The sequence below is a fragment of the Heterodontus francisci genome, chromosome 12, assembly GCF_036365525.1.
Source record: "Heterodontus francisci isolate sHetFra1 chromosome 12, sHetFra1.hap1, whole genome shotgun sequence".
NCBI classification, from domain to species: domain Eukaryota; kingdom Metazoa; phylum Chordata; class Chondrichthyes; order Heterodontiformes; family Heterodontidae; genus Heterodontus; species Heterodontus francisci.
The window spans coordinates 33020723-33039626 of NC_090382.1; the positions used below are offsets into that span (position 1 = coordinate 33020723).

Here is an 18904-nt window from a genome sequence, read left to right on the forward strand (position 1 = left end):
AGCAACATTACCAACAAGTGACACAACATCAGCAACATCTCCAACATGTGGTGCAACATTGACAACATAACCAACATTAAGCACAACTTCTACAATACCAGGAGCAACATGTACAACACTGTCAGTACAGAGCACCAACTCATCATAGACAGGGATGACGACAACAAAATCCACGAGATGGAGGCACAACATCTTACCTCTGGAACTATATCATGAATAAAGTGTTCAGAATTACAAGTTTAATTGTAAAAGTTGAGTCATAGAGTTATACAGCACAGAAACAGGCCCTTTGGCCCATTGTGTCTGTGCCAGATTGCAAATTTTCTTTAGATTAGCCAAAAGAAAAGAACAAATTAATGTTTGGAAAAGTTATGTTACAAGTAAAAAGGTATTGCAATTTTTTTTAAAGAAAGAGGTATATGATATTGTTAAATTATCCAAAATGACTTAGGAACTGGATTTTACGCCGGGCGGACGGGAGCTGGCCACCGACATAAAAGTTGGTGGTGAACCCGCATCTGCGCAGCCCAGGGATCCAAGCCACATTTTACGGGTCCCCGGGCTTTAATTGTTCAGAGGTGGGACTTCCACCAACTTGAGGCAGGACATTCCGCCTCATTGAGCTGCCGGCCAGTCATCGGGCTGGAAGCTTAGTCCCAGCAGCACCACCGGTAGCAGTGGCCACTGCTGGGACTGCAGCCCAGCCAAGGACATGGAGCCAGGACAGAAGGTATGTTTGGTTTTCCTCGGTGGGGGAATCAGTCGCGAACCGGCGAGGCAAGGGTGGTTGTTTGGGAGGAAGGGGGGGGGGGGGGGGGTGGTGTCTCGGGTCCTGGGGGTGGTTGGGGAAGCAGGAGCCCCCCTTGCCCCCGGTGCGCTGAGAGGCCACCAGGTATCACTGGGCAGCCTTTCACATCTATTGGACTTCCGCTTGCCACAGGCAAAATACTTAAGGGCCTTGATTGGTGGGCGGCCTGTTTCTCGTCCCCTCCCCCCGTGGCCCACAGAAAGTGGGGTGGAGGCGGGAGTGGGCCAGGAAGGCCTCCCGGAGCCTCCCGCTCAATTTTACGACACCCACCCGCCACCATCCAGCTCGCTGGGGTGGCGTAAAATTCTGGCCTATATTGTTCAAGCATATGTATACATATTTTAAGAATGTCACATCACACTACTGCACTATACCCTGCGTACTTTTACAACCAAGGTGAGAGGAGTGCACTGTCTTTTCTAGTCCTACTTCTCCGCAGGTCACAACATATATTTTGAAATTGTTAACCCAGTTACCGATATGATCAATCATATACATTACTCTTTATCCCAGAATAGAATACACCAACCAACCAAGTTTCTTTAATAAACAACAAAATTATCAGTTTATTATCAAACAAGACTTAACCAGTAATGAAGCAAAGCATTAACACACAGATTTAAATATGAAAGTTCCCTTTTTAAATTCCACACACACACACACATACGCAGTCTGAAAAAAATACAGAAATTCTCTGTGTACAGATCTGTTACAAAAAAGACAAAAAAAAACTTTAGCCAAATACTTTCTAATTCTTGAAGAAAAAAAGAGAAGATATGGAAGGAAGTCAGTTGTCCCTTTTGGTCTGGCATCTGGATATACGGAGACGAGTCACTGGGATCTTTTCTAAAGCAGTTCTTTTCAGGCAGCATTGAGAATTTATCTGGCAGGTTTTTCCAGCTTCTCATGGGAGATGCAGCACCAGGGATTTTAGCTCTCCTACACTGGATCTTTGCAGGGTTTCTTTCAAGAGGTAGAGTAATAGGTGAGCTAGGTGGTTTAATTTTCCTTGGCAGGCAAAACACCAACTGTCTTCAAAACAGTTCACACCCCAACTGAACTGAAAACAATCCAAACCCCAAAACAGAAAGTCAACCTCCTGACCTCCATAAACCTTGACATGTGGCTTCGCTGTAAACATCTTCCCCAGGTCACCAAGGTTTCTGTTGTTTATTGAACCGAAAGCACATGATTTCCAGCACAGGTTGTTTTCAAACAACATCTCAAGTAATCTTGGTAAAAAAAACACATCCATGGAATCTTTTCAGTTTTAACACAAGCCCTCAAAAAAATAAAATATTAGAAAATGGAAGCACTTTTGTAACAGTACCAAGCACACGTTGTATCATTCCACCACAAATGGATATGTGAAAAAATATGATGTAAGCTCCAGTATCTCTGTCTAAAGTGTGATGTTTTAAGAAGCTCAGGGAACCACAAGACTTATCACGGGTACCTGTCACTGCTTAATACCTGTATATATGAGGCTGACAGGCCAGTGTTAAATTACTAGCTATGCATTGCTCGCTGCCCTGCAACAAAGGAGTCATAGAGTCGTACAGCATAGAAACAGGCCCTTCGGCCCACCGCGAGTCCTATGCATGTACTCGACTCTGGTCACTCAATAACTCTGAGTGCTGGAGAAGAGTGGATGGGACTTTCACATTTAAGTTTTAAAAGTTTAAAGGCTTCAGACTGAGGCTACAATCAAGTGGGTGTAAGGCTAAATAAGTCCTGTGGAACAAGAGGATCGAATTGGCGACTATTCTGGGTGTCTTTTCCAACAATATTCTTCTTCTTCTTCTTTGGCCTCCTTATCTCGAGAGACAATGGATAAGCGCCTGGAGGTAGTCAGTGGTTTGTGAAGCAGTGCCTGGATTGGCTATAAAGGCCAATTCTAGAGTGACAGGCTCTTCCACAGGTGCTGCAGAGAAATTTGTTTGTCGGAGCTGTTACACAGTTGGCTCTCCCCTTGCGCCTCTGTCTTTTTTCCTGCCAACTACTAAGTCTCTTCGACTCGCCACACTTTAGCCCCGTCTTTATGGCTACCCGTCAGCTCTGGCGAATGCTGGCAACTGACTCCCACGACTTGTGATCAATGTCACAGGATTTCATGTCGCGTTTGCAGACGTCTTTAAAGCGGAGACATGGACGGCTGGTGGGTCTGATACCAGTGGCGAGCTCACTGTACAACGTGTCTTTGGGGATCCTGCCATCTTGCATGCGGCTCACATGGCCAAGCCATCTTAAGCGCCGCTGACTCAGTAGTGTGTACAAGCTGGGGATGTTGGCCGCCTCGAGGACTTCTGTGTTGGAGATACGGTCCTGCCACCTGATGCCAAGTATTCTCCAGAGGCAGCAAAGATGGAATGAATTGAGACGTCGCTCTTGGCTGACATACGTTGTCCAGGCCTCGCTGCCATAGAACAAGGTACTGAGGACACAGGCCTGATACACTCGGACTTTTGTGTTCCGTGTCAGTGCGCCATTTTCCCACACTCTCATGGCCAGTCTGGACATAGCAGTGGAAGCCTTTCCCATGCGCTTGTTGATTTCTGCATCTAGAGACAGGTTACTGGTGATAGTTGAGCCTAGGTAGGTGAACTCTTGAACCACTTCCAGAGTGTGGTTGCCAATATTGATGGATGGAGCATTTCTGACGTCCTGCCCCATGATGTTGGTTTTCTTGAGGCTGATGGTTAGGCCAAATTCATTGCAGGCAGCCGCAAACCTGTCGATGAGACTCTGCAGGCACTCTTCAGTGTGAGATGTTAAAGCAGCATCGTCAGCAAAGCGGAGTTCCCTGATGAGGATTTTCCGTACTTTGGACTTCGCTCTTAGACGGGCAAGGTTGAACAACCTGCCACCTGATCTTGTGTAGAGGAAAATTCCTTCTTCAGAGTATAATTCCTTCTTCAGAGAATAATGGGTAATTACAGCCAGCAGATGGCAGTAATGCTTTACTGTGAGGAGACAGTAGGGAGGGTGCAGGAACAGACTGAGAAGCCACACAGGGCACTCCATTGTTGGTTGTTTTTTCTGAGCCTGTCAGAAGTGTGTCTGTTTTATTCCGAGTTATAATCAGTCATTCACTAGGCTGCTGAAAATAGAGGGTGTTAACCCCTTCAATTGTAGTTTGTCACTAGACAGACTTGTTGAAGCCAAAGGCGCAGCAAGCAACTGGACATTCTGTCCTTAGAAGACGTGATTAACCCTTTCATCCACTTGCATAGGCATAACCGTTAGGTTTCTTTTGGCATGGGTCATGTGCACCACATGTTCCAAATCTCCAAATTGCCCTTGATGTCAAAAGTGGTCTTGCCCCTATCTACCTGTTCCATTTTACAATGGCGTGAGGAAAATGTAGCAACTGTTGACACGTTGGGCAGAGATTCACAATGTGATCATCACCCGCAGATTTCAGTCTCCAGGATCAGCGACAGCAAGTGAGGGAGGAACAAAAGGAGACAACCAATTTTATGGTATTAATGAGTGACTTTAATGAGTCAGGATCAGACTCGAGTGTGATTCTCCTCACGGTCAAACATATATACACTGTGTGAAACATCACATGGTGTAACCCTACATCCTACTTTTTTTCTGGTGCTTTAGAACATTGGTGCTGCTTGTAACGCAATGGCATCTCTTATTTCTTCCCAATCTTAAATCTGGGCAAGCTGCGATATGAATGAACTTTTAATGGAAAGTGTGAGTACATTATGATGAGCAGAGACACCATAACACTGGAGGCAACATTCAGCATCCACATTAACACCAGTGCTTACAGTCCCCAAACTAAATAGCGAAGGTCAAGGCAGCTTTGTTGACTGGAGTGTGTGCACGTGCAGATTTCAAGGCAACTCTTAGAGGCTGTGATGAAAATGGAAAGGAAAGAGATGTCATCACTTGGAGCAGATAGAGCACCTTGCAGGAAGCACGTCAGTCAACAGGTCATATTGGTCTGACACAGACAGTTTTCCGCTCTCAGCTTCATTGTCTGATTTTATTTCTCACTGAGCGTTATCTTGAGCTTCATGTTGCTGCTGGCCCTTTTCCCATTTTAAAACAAAGGTGCAGCTCCTGATGAATTAGACTTACTGCAAAGTGTGGCATAACTTTAAAGCTATAGTGAGGTGAATCACCTTAAACTGATCCATCTCGGTATTGAGTCAAGAGAAGCACATTGTCCCAGTGTAGCACTGAGATTGGGATTTTTAAAGGGACATTGTCCCAGTGTAGCACTGAGATTGGGATTTTTAAAGGGACATTGTCCCAGTGTAGCACTGAGATTGGGATTTTTAAAGGAACATTGTCCCAGTGTAGCACTGAGTTTGGGATTTTTAAAAGGACATTGTCCCAGTGCAGCTCTGAGATTGGGATTTTTAAAGGAACATTGTCCCAGTGGAGCTCTGAGATTGGAATTTTTAAAGGAACATTGTCCCTATAGCAGAACCCCAGGTGGCAGAAATGGGCGTATCTCCTGGTGGATACACAGACCAGTGCGATAGAGATGCGGGGCTCCTTTGTCTGACATTACCATGCTGGTGGATTGGATGAAAGCTATAAGGGTCATTGAAAATGCTGAGGGAGTGGTCATCAGCAGGAGTATAAAATAATGAATAGAAATAAGACTTACATTTATATCATGTCTTTCACAGGCTTAGGACATTCCAAAGTGCTTTATAGGCAATTAAGTACTTTTGAAGTGTAGTCACTGTTGTAATGTTTACCTACCAGGGTGGCACAATGGTGCAGTGGTTAGCATCGCAGCTCCAGTGACCCAGGTTCAGTTCTGGGTACTGCCTGTGTGGAGTTTGCAAGTTCTCCCTGTGACTGTGTGGGTTCTCTGGTTTCCTCCCACATGCCAAAGACTTGCAGGTTGATAGGTAAATTGGCCATTGTAAAAATTGCCCAACGTGTAGGCAGGTGGTAGGAGAATTGAGGGAAGGTGGGGATGTGAGAGGGAAAGTGGGATTAATGTAGGGTTGGTATAAATGGGTGGTTGATGGTCAGCATGGACTTGGTGAGCCAAAGGGCCTGTTTTGGTGCTGTATCTCTCTATGACTCTAAGGGGAAGATAGGATTGATTTAATATCTCATCTGAGAAACAGAGCTTCCAATAGGACAGTGTTCTTTATATGCTGCAGTGAGCTATTGGCTTGAATTTTGTGCTTAACTTTCTGGAGTAGGACTTGAACCCCATAAGCTTCTAATTCAGAGACAAGAGCACTATCACCAAGCCACAGCTGGAGCAGGGACAGCTGAAGCAGTTTTCTCTCTGATTAGGTGTTGGCCCCTCTAGGCCTCCATATCAAATAACAATAGATGTGCCAAAAAGCCAGGTTTGCCACCGCAACAGTGACAAGAAAGAACCAGCTTGTGTCCTGTCACAAGGAGGTAGAGGGCTACTTCTATCTAGAAGGTGCCCTACAGAGGCCCAACAGTGATCTGCTTCATGTACTTCTTCCAGGGCGAAATGAGGAGAACTGTTTTTACTGAGCCAGTTGTTATGATTTGGAATAAACTGCCTGAAAAGATGGTGGAAGCAGAATCAATACCAACTTTGAAAAGGGAATCGTAAATATATACTTGAGAAGGAGAAATTTACAGGGCTATAGGCATAAAGTAGGGGCATGGAACCATCTAGATAGCCATTTCAAAGAGCCAGCCCAGACACGATGGGCCAAGTGGCTTCCTTCTGTGCTGTATGATCCTTTTATTCATGGGGGAAACATGTAGAAGGAGCCCTAAAATAGGTTCCAGAAGGCACATGCCATCCACTGTCATCAGAGGGAATCACAGGGGTTAAAAATACTCAACACACATCTTCAGAGAAATAAATTGGTTGCACTTTTATTTCAGCTTTGCCCAGAGAGTTTCTATCAGCTGGGGCATGACATGGCAGCAGCATGGAAGAGTGGGATTCCATAGTTTAGCTAGAGGATGTTGTTGGGGGTGATGTTTTGGTCCACTACCTACTGCACAAATGGGAAATGATTGGGTTGGATGCCATGTTGTACCCTTAAATTTTAATAACCTGTTTTCTCTTTGCTGGTACTGGCTGACTTCTTGTTTGTTTCATATTACCAGCATTTGCAGGTTAGTTTACTTATTGCCCCCTCTGTGGCAGCCTGGTGCATTAATTTTCCTGGCAGCAAAGCTGTTTCTGCAGTGCCCACTATTGAGTTATTGTCCTCACTGTGCTGGCTGTCAATAGGCCTCTTCCTCCACTCCACCCCACAAAGCTAATCGTCTTTGGAAGGTGAAATCATGGGCCATGCAGCAGACAATGATAACCTGGAAGACTCTGTCTGGCCTGGTCTGTCCTGCAAAATGCTCTTTGACCTCTCCAGGCATTTGAAGAATGCCATAATCTGTTCTGCATACACCCTGTAGACACGAACATATGAAAATGTCAGACAGGGAAAGTCTCTCTAGTCTGCCTCATCTAGTTGTGATGTCTTATCCATCATGCCCAAGAAACTCCCAATGCACTGCGGGCCATCTATTCTCCTGGGAGAGACGGAAAGTCAGCTAAAAAAAAACAAGGCCAATTAGAGACAAAAATCTGAAAATTCCTCCTTTGGCAATCAAAACTAGTCCAGGAGACCATGTGCACAGACAACATTGTATTTGAATTCACTTTCTGACTGTACATTTGTTTTGCCTGAAGCAGTCTTGTGTTTGTCAGCTGTGACTCAGTGGTAGCACTCATGCTTCTGGTTCAGAGAGTTGTGGGTTCAAATTCCACTCCTATAATGAGAGCACATAGTCTAGGTTTATGCTTTATTACACTAATGATTGAGTGCTGCACTGTTGGAGGTGCTGTCTTTCAGATGAGACTTTAAACCAAGACCCTGGCTGCCCTTTCAGATGGATGTAAAAGTTCCCATGACACTCTTTCAAACAGTGGGGGAGCTCTCCCTGGTGTCCTGGCCAATATTATCCCTTAACCAACATCACTAAAATCAGACTGTTTGGTCCCTATCACATTGTTGTCTGTGGGATCTTGCTGTGTACAAATTGACTGCCACATTTCCTACATTACAACAGTGATGACAATTGGCTGTAAAGTGCTCTAGGACATCCTGCGGTTGTGAAGGGTGCTATGTAAATGCAAGTCTTTCTTTTCCATCTAACACCTTACTGGTGGCAGAGATTATTAACAGTGAGCTCAGTTCCCTCTTACAGTAGCAAACTTGCATACATCATCATTTCAGAAACTTGAGAAGTGTAAACAGAGGTGAGGCCCTCCCAATGAGTGATCAGCTATTCTGCAAAGAGTACTGAGCGCTACTTAAACTGAGACCTCTTTCAGATGCAGCCAAAAGTTTCATTTTAAAATTCATGGCACTTTGGCAAGCTGGAAATTTCACATAGAAAGATATACAGAAATGTTATAGTTTTCAGTGATATGTGGACCTGCTTCTATCACAATTCTTGTATTTATAAAAAATGAACAGCAATAGAAATAATATGCTGGATATACAATTCTCACCACAATACAATGGTGCTACAGACACCCAGGCCAGATAGACGAAGAGCTGATGACTCATAGTCTCCCATGTTCTTTCACCCTTCTTAATTGCTCACAATCTGACTTATCTTTCTGTTTTTCTCTCACGCCATCCTTCATTTCTTATGCTGTCTTCTTTCACTGCTGCTGTCTCTCTTTATTCTTCTTTTGCTTCTCTCTTTCTCCTGCTTGTATCCTGTCCTCTTTCACTATCTTGACTTTCTCCTTTCTTTCAGTGATGGCGATAGATGGGAGCAGATTCACTCTTGGACATTTGAGAAGTGCTGCTGAGTGACAAAGATACTAACTTGAAAAGGCTTCATTCCTCTCTGATTCTTTGTAAGGTCATGATCAGGCTTCGATGGTGGCATCGTTGAGACCTGGAATGTCAACATTAGGCAAGGAATGGTGGGCCTTGCAGACCTCTTGGGATGCCATACTTTTTTTTTAATCTCAGTGACGTTGCATGAAAATGACTGGACAACAGGTTCTAACAGTCTCTATATATTTTGCTCCTTTGACATCAGAAACCTGTGGTGTGCAATTGTGATGGCACCAAACCCAGGAGGGAAAGAAATCAGCAGCAAGAATGAAAATGGATTGGTGATTAGAACACTCGTTCTTCACTAATGGAACCTGATTCAGCCTAGACTGCCAGCGGTACGGGTCCAATGTGAAATGAATTTGGAGCAGCCTCAGCCCGGTTCTTCACAGGCAATAGTCCACGGCACAAAGTCTGTGCAAATTGGCAAACACACTCAGAGAAGCTGCATGGATGGCTGAGATAGGAAATAGGGAATTTAAACTGTGAGGTAAGGGCTACAGAATGTCAGTGTAAAGGGATCCTTGGTCTGAACCTAATATGTGCTCCTTTTCATCCAGTACTGTTTCATGGGACTTCAGAGCTAGGTTTACTCTGAATATTCACTGCATTATACCTCATCTAGGAATATTTGATGGGCAACCTAGAGAAAGTTCTACTCTGCATCTAAACTGTGCTGGTCGACCCTTGCAAGTCCCTGAAAGGGCAGTGCGGAGGGAATTTTACTCTGTGTTTAACCTCTGCTAGTTCACAGCTGGGAGTGCCTGAAGGGGCAGTGTAGAGGAAGTTTTACTCTGCATCTACCCTGTGCTATGATTAAAGCCCTACCAACTTCACTGTCAACTTTTACTAATTTCATGGTCACGACATTTTAAGAATCGTGAATTTCACGATTTCACATATTTAAATTGAAAATTTCATGGTGTCGCAACAAACCATGAAAAAGATCCATTTAAAACAAAAAAAAGGCAAAGGAGGTTTCTGGTTTCAATTGGCATTTATTGTATAATGAAAAACTATTGTAAAAAGCTGACTATAAACAGGTCACAATCTTTAGTCACTGAAGTCAGTGGTTGAATGTGAGCATGGAGCAACCTGCAACTGTCCCTTTCCTCACTCCCTGTCTCTGTTCTGTGAACACCTGTCTACGTTTGCACGCAGCTTTCTCCACATCCACAGAGTTTGTTGGAATTGTCCTCACAATGTATCACAGAATCACAGAATAATACAGTGCAGAAGAGGCCCTTCGGCCCATCGAGTCTGCACCGATGCATTAAAGACATCTGACCTGTCTACCTAATCCCATTTGCCAGCACTTGGCCCATAGCCTTGAATGTTATGATGTGCCAAGTGCTTATCCAGGTACTTTTTAAAGGATGTGAGGCAACCCGCCTCTACCACCCTCCCAGGCAGGGCATTCCAGACCGTCACCACCCTCTGGGTAAAAAAGTTCTTCCTCAAATCCCCCTTAAACCTCCTGCCCCTCACCTTAAACTTGTTTCCCCTCGTGACTGACCCTCCAACTAAGGGGAACAGCTGCTCCCTATCCACCCTGTCCATGCTGCTCATAATCTTGTACACCTCGATCAGGTCACCCCTCAGTCTTCTCTCCTCCAGCAAATACAACCCAAGCCTATCCAACCTCTCTTCAGAGGTTAAATGTTCCATCCCAGGCAACATCCTGGTGAATCGTCTCTGCACCCCCTCCAATGCAATCACATCCTTCCTATAATGTGGCGACCAGAATTGCACACAGTACTTCAGCTGTGGCCTTACCAAAGTTCTATACAACTCCAACATGACCTCCCTGCTTTTGTAATCTATGCCTCGATTGATAAAGGCAAGTGTCCCATATGCCTTTTTCACCACCCTATTAACCTGCCCTTCTGCCTTCAGAGATCTATGGACAAACACGCCAAGGTCCCTTTGTTCCTCGGAACTTCCCAGTGTCAGGCCATTCATTGAATACTTCCGTGTCACATTACTCCTTCCAAAGTGTATCACCTCACACTTTTCAGGGTTAAATTCCATCTGCCACTTTTCAGTAGGTAGTCCTATCATGGTTTATTTGCACTTGGCAAGCAAGCACCATTTTGCACATTGCTTTGAATAAATACCTGCAGCTTTGGGCGTTCAAGTTTTTTTAGTGGTATGTTGGCACTTGCAAATGCATTCTCAAGTTCCATTGTAACTAACTGACGATTTTCTGAGATCTCTGTCAACTTCTTAAAAAGAGATGAAATCGATGCTTGTTTTTCTGCATGTTCATTTTCCAGCAGTGCGGTGTCGGATGCTCTCTTTCTGCTGCGATGGCTTTCAGACTCTAAGCGGCGCGGAACTGTTGCCCGCAGTGTGTGATCCAATGAAACATTGCAGCTTGTACAAAACTGTATTCCACCAAGTAGAATTTGGCTTCCAAATTCTTTCACTCGATGTGCTGCAGTAATGGCCATTTTTGATTTGCTCATTCTGGGATTCTCACTTGTCTTCTAATACTTGAAACTGCTTCTCTCAAAATTGCACTGGAAGCCCTCCCACATCTACCAATCAGTGAGGTGAACCTTGTCTCAGTCAGTAAAATGCGCAACATTCGCAAAATGGCCGATTTCACGGAGGACCTGAGATTTCACCATCTGTGATGCATTTTTCACGGTCATGAATTTGGTAGGGCCCATGCTATGATTTGCCTAGGAGTGTTTGATGGGGCCGAGGCAGTTTGTAGAGGCAGTTTTATTTATGCTGAACTTGACTGGGAAAGTTCAATGCTGACACTGAATATAGTGTGAAAAGATTTCCCTATCAAACATCCTTGAATATGGTCGACATAAAGAGAGAAAAAAACTCTAGCTTTTTAAATTTGAATTATTTCAAAGTTGTTATCTCTATCGTGTAAACCTACAGTCACACTCTGTAAAGCACACTAGATTAATACGCAGTCCTGGATCAGATAATAACGTGAGTTGTTAATGAATGTGTTATTTCCCTGTGTACAGAAACCAGTCTAACTGGTAGATAATGAAAATTAGTTGATAACATTACTTAATTAGTTGGAATCAATACAGGTCTGCTTGATGTGGACAGAGATTTGTTTAAAAATGTCTATTGCTTAGCAAATGTGGCCTTTTATCTGGTGTTCAGATACGTGTAAACAGCTGTGTAGAGGTTCAAACAAGATGGACTCCCAATGTAACTGACCCATTTTGTAACTGCCTCTGCTGAAAGTCAAGCAGTTAACTGTAATTGTTCAAGTGTGTTTTTTTTGTGTGCAGATTTTTTAAATTTTGTATACCTCTGTAGAAACCTTTTGACTAGCTCACTGGATGTTAGCGGTTTAAAAAAAAGGGACTTGAAAGAAGACAGTAGTAGTGAGTCATTAGGACAATGAGGCCCAAAGTTCAATTCCTTGGCCTCTGTTGAACTTACAGATCTCTGAACTGGGGTAAGAGTTACGAGAGCTACAGTTAGCCTCAGCGTGCTTGGGAAAGGAAAAATCAGTCAAGGTTCCCAACCTGGATCATTGCCCAGTCAGCCTGGCTGAAAAGTGCATGTGTGCAAGTTTTGGTTGCTGACTGAATCGTGATGGCATGCACGGTCAAATAGCCTGCCTTCGCTCACCATATGTGTCCACACTGTGGAGAGAGGGAGGGGGAGGTATAAGGAGGCCAGCAGGGCCCATTAGGAAGAAAAGCAAAGAGGGGAGAGAGATGAAGGTAGATTGCAGTCTCCATTTGAGCAATGCTCTTCCATGATCAATTTTCAAGGGTAAAAGTGAAGTAACTTCTAAACCTCTTGTCCAACGGAACAGCAACATTTATCTTCCTTGAATAGCAATCTTTCAGTTTATATTTTAATTAGTTTCTAACAATGTGCAACTAGGTTGGGAACAAAGCGTCTGTCCATGTCTTTCCATTTTTTCATTGCTCTTGGGCTGTGCTAGGAGTTGGAGAATACAAAGGTGATAAAATGTGCTGTTTCAATATTGTATCAGTGTTGTTTGTGTACCTAGTCTCCCAAGCAGAGCGTGCGGGTAAATATTGGCAGTAAATGGGGCAGCTGCCAGTGCTTGCCTGTTTACTAAACTACGCTTCACTTTCTTTGCTCCCCTGTATGCCTTATCTTTTAGGACAATCATCTTTAGATGGCTCTTGGCACATTGTGTGCACAAAGTAACTAACAAATTGACTTTCTACACCAAATAAAAAAAGGATTTCCAACTCATGGCGAAAAACACATGTAATTATGTTAATAAAAAGGTAAGGAAATAGTTAGGAGCAGGTGTCAGCCAAGAGCCTTAACCCACTGAATGTACATTAGGATTATTGAATGAAAGACAAGCTCTAGCAAAGGGTATGCTGGTCTCAGTATAAAATAATGGGTGCAGTAAATGGCCTGCATTGTAAGAGACCCTCTTATTATCTGTTTCATCCTCACTTGTACACTGCTTTACTGCAGGCTGACGTATCTGCTTAAAATGTCCTGATACTGCCACGGTCCTTATTTAAACTGTAGAAGTAAAGATAAGTATTGCTGAAAATTACTTTACAACAGTGATGACACTTCAAAGGTGCTTTGTTGGCTATAAAGTGCTTTGGGACGTCCTATGGTCACGAAAGGCGCTATATAAATTCAAGTCTTCTTTTCTTTTAACTCATAGATGCTGGTTTATCTGTAAAGAAAATAGACAGGTTAACATTCAGTTAGAGATGCTGTTCTGGTAAAGGGCCTCTACTTGCAAGTTTGAGCTTCCTTTCTCTTCTGCCTTGGGCAAGGCTTTTGCCCCTCAATCAACATCACTAACACAGATAACTTGGTTGTTTTCACATTGCTATTTGTGATAATGACCTGATATCCTTCCCCTCTTCCCCCTTTCCCTGCCTCTGTACTTGCACAAAATCTGTTACCTCTGTAACGTTTTCCAGTTTTGATGAAAGTTCGCAGACCTGCAAGTCTTTCTTTCAAACGTTAACTCTGTTTCTCCCTTCACAGATGCTCCCTGACCTGCTGAAGATTTCCAGACTTTTCTGTTTATATTTCAGATTTTCAGCATCTGCAGTATTTAGCTTTTAGTTTAGTTTAGAGATACAGCACTGAAACAGGCCCTTCGGCCCACCGAGTCTGTGCCGACCATCAACCACCCATTTATACTAATCCTACACTAATCCCATATTCCTACCACATCCCCACCTGTCCCTATATTTCCCTACCACCTACCTATACTAGGGGCAATTTATAATGGCCAATTAACCTATCAACCTGCAAGTCTTTGGCATGTGGGAGGAAACCGGAGCACCCGGAGGAAACCCACGCAGACACAGGGAGAACTTGCAAACTCCACACAGGCAGTACCCAGAATCGAACCCGGGTCCCTGGAGCTGTGAGGCTGCGGTGCTAACCACTGCGCCACTGTGCCGCCCCTATTTGTATTGCTGTTTGTGGGGTCTTGCAAATTGGTTGCCATATTTCCTGCATTATGACAGTGATACACTTCAAAAAGTACTTCATGCATTGTAAAGTACTTTGGGATGACGTGAGGATGTGAAAACCTCTGTATAAATGCAAGTCTTTCATTTTTTTTTTACTTGGGACTTTCCGTGAACTCCCCTGGCTTCTCCCCAACCCAGAATTTTAGTTAGTAACTAACTACTAATGGGCCTTCTGTGTGAGGCTTTCAGCTGGCAGCTATTCAAATAAAAGGCCTATTCTGCTGAATAAATATTGTTAAACTGTTCATTTCCTTCCAAGAGCAGTTGTGCAGCTGAGTGATGGGTTCTGGTTCACTGATCCTCCGACAATTTCTACTCAAATCAAGCCAGCCCAAGCTGTGGACAGTTTGGTCCATGGTTCACTCAGCGAAGGCTGTTTTAGTGTTGCATCGAACTGAACCTTAAGCTCAGTGCCAGCTGGCCAAAGCTCCAGTACTTTTTCTTTTAGTTTCTGTGGTGATTAACTTCTGCTCATCAATAATCCATCAGGATGTGAACACTGATTGATTTCATGGATAAGAGCATGTGCCCGCGACACCAGGCGCACATGATTCAGTTTGTTTGTTTTAAGGAAGGATGCCAATCGAGTCCCCCAATATTTGTGCCGATAAACAGTCTGAGGCATCGCGGGTGCAATAATAATTTGCATTTCTTTATAATGCCGTTAATATAGAAATAAACTTCCCAAGGCAATTCACAGAGTTGCAATCAAAAAATAGATTCCAAACCAAGGAAAGGGCTAATGGGAGGGATGATCAAAAGCTTGTTCAGAGGTGAGTTTTAACAGGCGTCTTGAAGGAGGGATAGGGGGAGGAAAGGTGGAGGAGTTTCATAGCATAAGGCCTAAGCCACCAATGGTGTGGTGAAGGAAGTGGTGGATGTGGGAAAGGCTGGTGTTGGAGGATGGCAGAGCTCTTGGAGGGCTGTCGGACTGGAAGAGGTTACAGAGATAGGGAGGGAGATACCACAGGAGGAATCTGAACATGAGGATGAGAATTTTTTTAATGAGGGATTGATGGATTATTGAGACATTGGTGGACTTGGAGCCAATGTACAAGAGGCCAGTGTTGGAGGAATGCAGAATTAAACATTCAATCCTGCAAGAAACCTGCTCATCTGTGGCTGGCTAGGATTGGCTCTCTATGTCAGCTATGGTTCACTGGGTAGCATTTTTGCTGCTAAGTCAGAAGGTTGTAGGTTCAAGCCTTACTCTCGGAGTTGAGCACAAAAATTAAGGATGGCACTCTAGTGCTGTACACAGGTGCCATTTTTCAGATGAGATGTTAAAACAAGGCCCCATCTATCTTCTCAGGTGAATGTAAAAATCCCATGGCACTATTTTTAAGAAGGGCAGGGGAATTCTCCTTGGTGTCCTGGCCAACATTCATTCCTCAATCACAAAAACAGATTATCTGGTCATTATTGCATTACTGTTTGTGGGAGTTTGCTGTGTGCAAATTAATTGCTGCATTTCCTACATTACAACAGTGACTACACATCAAAAAGTTATTTGTTGAGTGAAAATCACCTTAGGAGGTCCTGTGGTTGTGAAAGGCATTATATATGTGAAAGTCTTTCTATTTTCTTTCTTTTTTCTCCTGCCTTGCAATCAAAGCAGGCACTGGGGTCAATGGGGAGCAATTATTTCAAGGGTGTCAAGGGAGGAAGCACTCTAGAAACTAAGTGGAGTTTGGGCCATAGTTCCTTCGACAGACAATCACAATCAACCAATTTGTATGTCTGATCACCTCCTGTGAAGCACCTTGGGTCATTTTACCACATTAACGGTGCTATATAAGTGCAAGTTGTTGTTAAAAAAGGACATGTCTTTTATAGGGCACAATTGATTCCCAGTTACCACTCCCACTCCCACTTGCCCACAATCTGATAAACAAGCAGCAGCAGACAGAAATCTGGCAAACCAGCTCCCCTGGCCGAGTGCCATTACCTGGGAAAACACTCTGATTATATTTTCATTGCCACTTTTTATTTTGACAGTGATATATAAATAAATGAATCAGACAGTTATAAATACTCCCTGGCTTTGAGAAATGCAGCATGCTATGTAGAATACTAATCTGACCTTTTTCTCCCAAATTTCTCTCATTTTTATATTGTATTTTTTATTGAATTCACAAGAAAGTATATTTTATGAAGTCATTGTACATATATCATGAAGCCTTTGTACAATTAACTGTATAGTCACTTATATATTTTATGAGGTCATTGTACAATTGCACACATATATTACATGGAAACCTACCCCGCTTCCTTCAGAGTTACTAATCCTATTGAGCTCCTCTTTCAAGCCTGTATGACTTCAAAACAAAATCAGGTATTTTTTTATTCATTCATGGGATGTGGGCGTCGCTGGCTAGGCCAGCATTTATTGCCCATTTCTATTTGCTCTTGAGAAGGTGGTGGTGAGCTGCCTTCTTGAACTGTTGCAGTGCATGATCAAGGGTTGTTTTTGTGAGTGGAAGCCTGTGACCAGTGGTGTACCACAGGGATCGGTGCTGGGACCCTTGCTGTTTGTTGTGTACATTAATGATTTAGACGTGAATATAGGAGGTATGATAAGTAAGTTCGTGGATGACACGAAAATTGGTGGTGTCGTAAATAGTGAGGAGGAAAGCCTTAGATTACAGGACGATATAGATGGGCTGGTAAGATGGGCAGAGCAGTGGCTAATGGAATTTAACCCTGAGAAGTGTGAGGTGATGCATTTTGGGAGGACTAACAAGGCAAGGGAATATACAATGGATGGTAGGACCCTAGGAAGTACAGAAGGTCAGAGGGACCTTGGTGTACTTGTCCAATATAAGAGCAAGGAGGTTATGATGGAGCTGTATAAAATACTTAGTTAGGCCACAGCTGGAGTACTGTGTACAGTTCTGGGCACCACACTATAGGAAGGATGTGATTGCACTGGAGAGGGTGCAGAGGAGATTCACCAGGATGTTGCCTGGGCTGGAGCATTTCAGCAATGAAGAGAGACTGAATAGGCTAGGGTTGTTTTCCTTAGAGCAGAGAAGGATGAGGGGAACATGATTGAGGTATACAAAATTATGAGGCGCATTGACAGGTTAGATAGGAAGAGACTTTTTCCCTTAGCGGAGAGGTCAATAACCGGGGGGATAGATTTAAGGTAAGGGGCAGGAGGTTTAGAGGGGATTTGAGGAAAAAAAAATTCACCCAGAGGGTGTTTGGAATCTGGAATACACTGCCTGAAGGGGTGGTAGAGGCAGGAACCCTCACAGCATTTAAGAAGTATTTAGATGAGCACTTGAAATGCCATAGCATACAAGGCTACGGGCCAACTGCTGAAAAATGGGACTAGAATAGTTAGGTGCTTGATGACCAGCACAGAAATAATGGGCCGAAGGGCCTGTTTCTGTGCTGTATAACTCTATGACTCTAGGAGGTGTAGGTACATGCACAGTGCTGTTAGGGAGGAATTTCCAGGATTTTGAAACAGCGATGATGAAGTAACAGCGATATAGTTCCAAGTCTTAATCTGACTTGAAGGTGAACTTGCAGGGGGTGGTGTTCCCATGCATCTGTTTAGTTTAGTTTAGTTTAGAGATACAGCACTGAAACAGGCCCTTCGGTCCACCGAGTCTGTGCCGACCATCAACCACCCATTTATACTAATCCTACACTAATTCCATATTCCTACCACATCCCCACCTGTCCCTATATTTCCCCACCAACTACCTATACTAGGGGCAATCGCTAATGGCCAAATCTGTTGTCCTTGTCCTTCTAGTTGGTAGAAGTCGTGGGTTTGGAAGATGCTGTCGAAGAAGCCTTGGTGAGTTGCTGCAGTGCATCTTGTAGATGGTACACACTGCTGCCAATGTGCGTCAGTGGTGGAGGGAGTGAATGTTTGTGGATGGGTTGCCAATCAAGCGGGCTGCTTTGTCCTAGATGGTGTTGAGCTTCTTGAGTGTTGTTGGAGCTGCACCTATCCAGGCAAGTGAAGAGTATTCCATCACACTCCTGACTTGTGCCTTGTAGATGGTGGATAAGCTTTAGGGAATCAGGAGGTGAGTCACTAGTCGCAGAATTCCCAGCCTCTGACCTGAGATTTAGGCTCTGTGCTGAGTTAACTGATATAAGAGCAGCAGTTAAAAATGCTGCACGTTGTCTTCAGTTTTTTTAAATTTCCAAAATATACTTTATTCATAAAAATCTGTAAAAAAATACATTCCCAAACAGTTTAAAACAGCATCAAGTCAAAAAATACAAACAGTGCAAAGGTGATCAGTTTCCTTCAAAAGAAGCATGAGTTGCCTCACAACCCTTCCATTTCATTTGTCATGCCATAAACATTTTTACATTTTACAGCAAATGAAAATTTTTCTGATACTGTTCGAGGGGTTTCCCATGGATCCAGCCCCTCAGTTCAGCTTGGTGGGGGGACCTTACACTGTGGTCTTTCCCCATTGAGCCTTTGCTGCAGCTGCCCCAAGCTTTAGTGCGTCCCTCAGCACGTAGTCCTGGACCTTGGAATGTGCCAGTCTGCAACATTCGGTGGTGGACAACTCTTTGCGCTGGAAGACCAGCAAGTTTCGGGCAGACCAAAGGGCGTCTTTCACCGAATTGATAGTCCTCCAGCAGCAGTTGATGTTTGTCTCGGTGTGCGTCCCTGGGAACAGCCCGTAGAGCACAGACTCCTGTGTTACAGAGCTGCTTGGGATGAACCTCGACAAAAACCACTGCATCTCTTTCCACACCTGCTTTGCAAAGACACATTCCAGGAGGAGGTGGGC

At 43.9% G+C, this 18904-nt stretch overlaps 1 protein-coding gene across 1 annotated transcript; it reads right to left on the reverse strand.

Moving 5' to 3' along the window:
• Nucleotides 1–10703: 10703 nt before the first annotated feature.
• On the reverse strand, nucleotides 10704–11099 carry LOC137375690 (CGG triplet repeat-binding protein 1-like). The gene has a single exon (XM_068043078.1). It carries the CDS (start codon nucleotides 11097–11099, stop codon nucleotides 10704–10706), a length of 396 nt encoding a protein of 131 aa, XP_067899179.1.
• Nucleotides 11100–18904: the final 7805 nt, after the last annotated feature.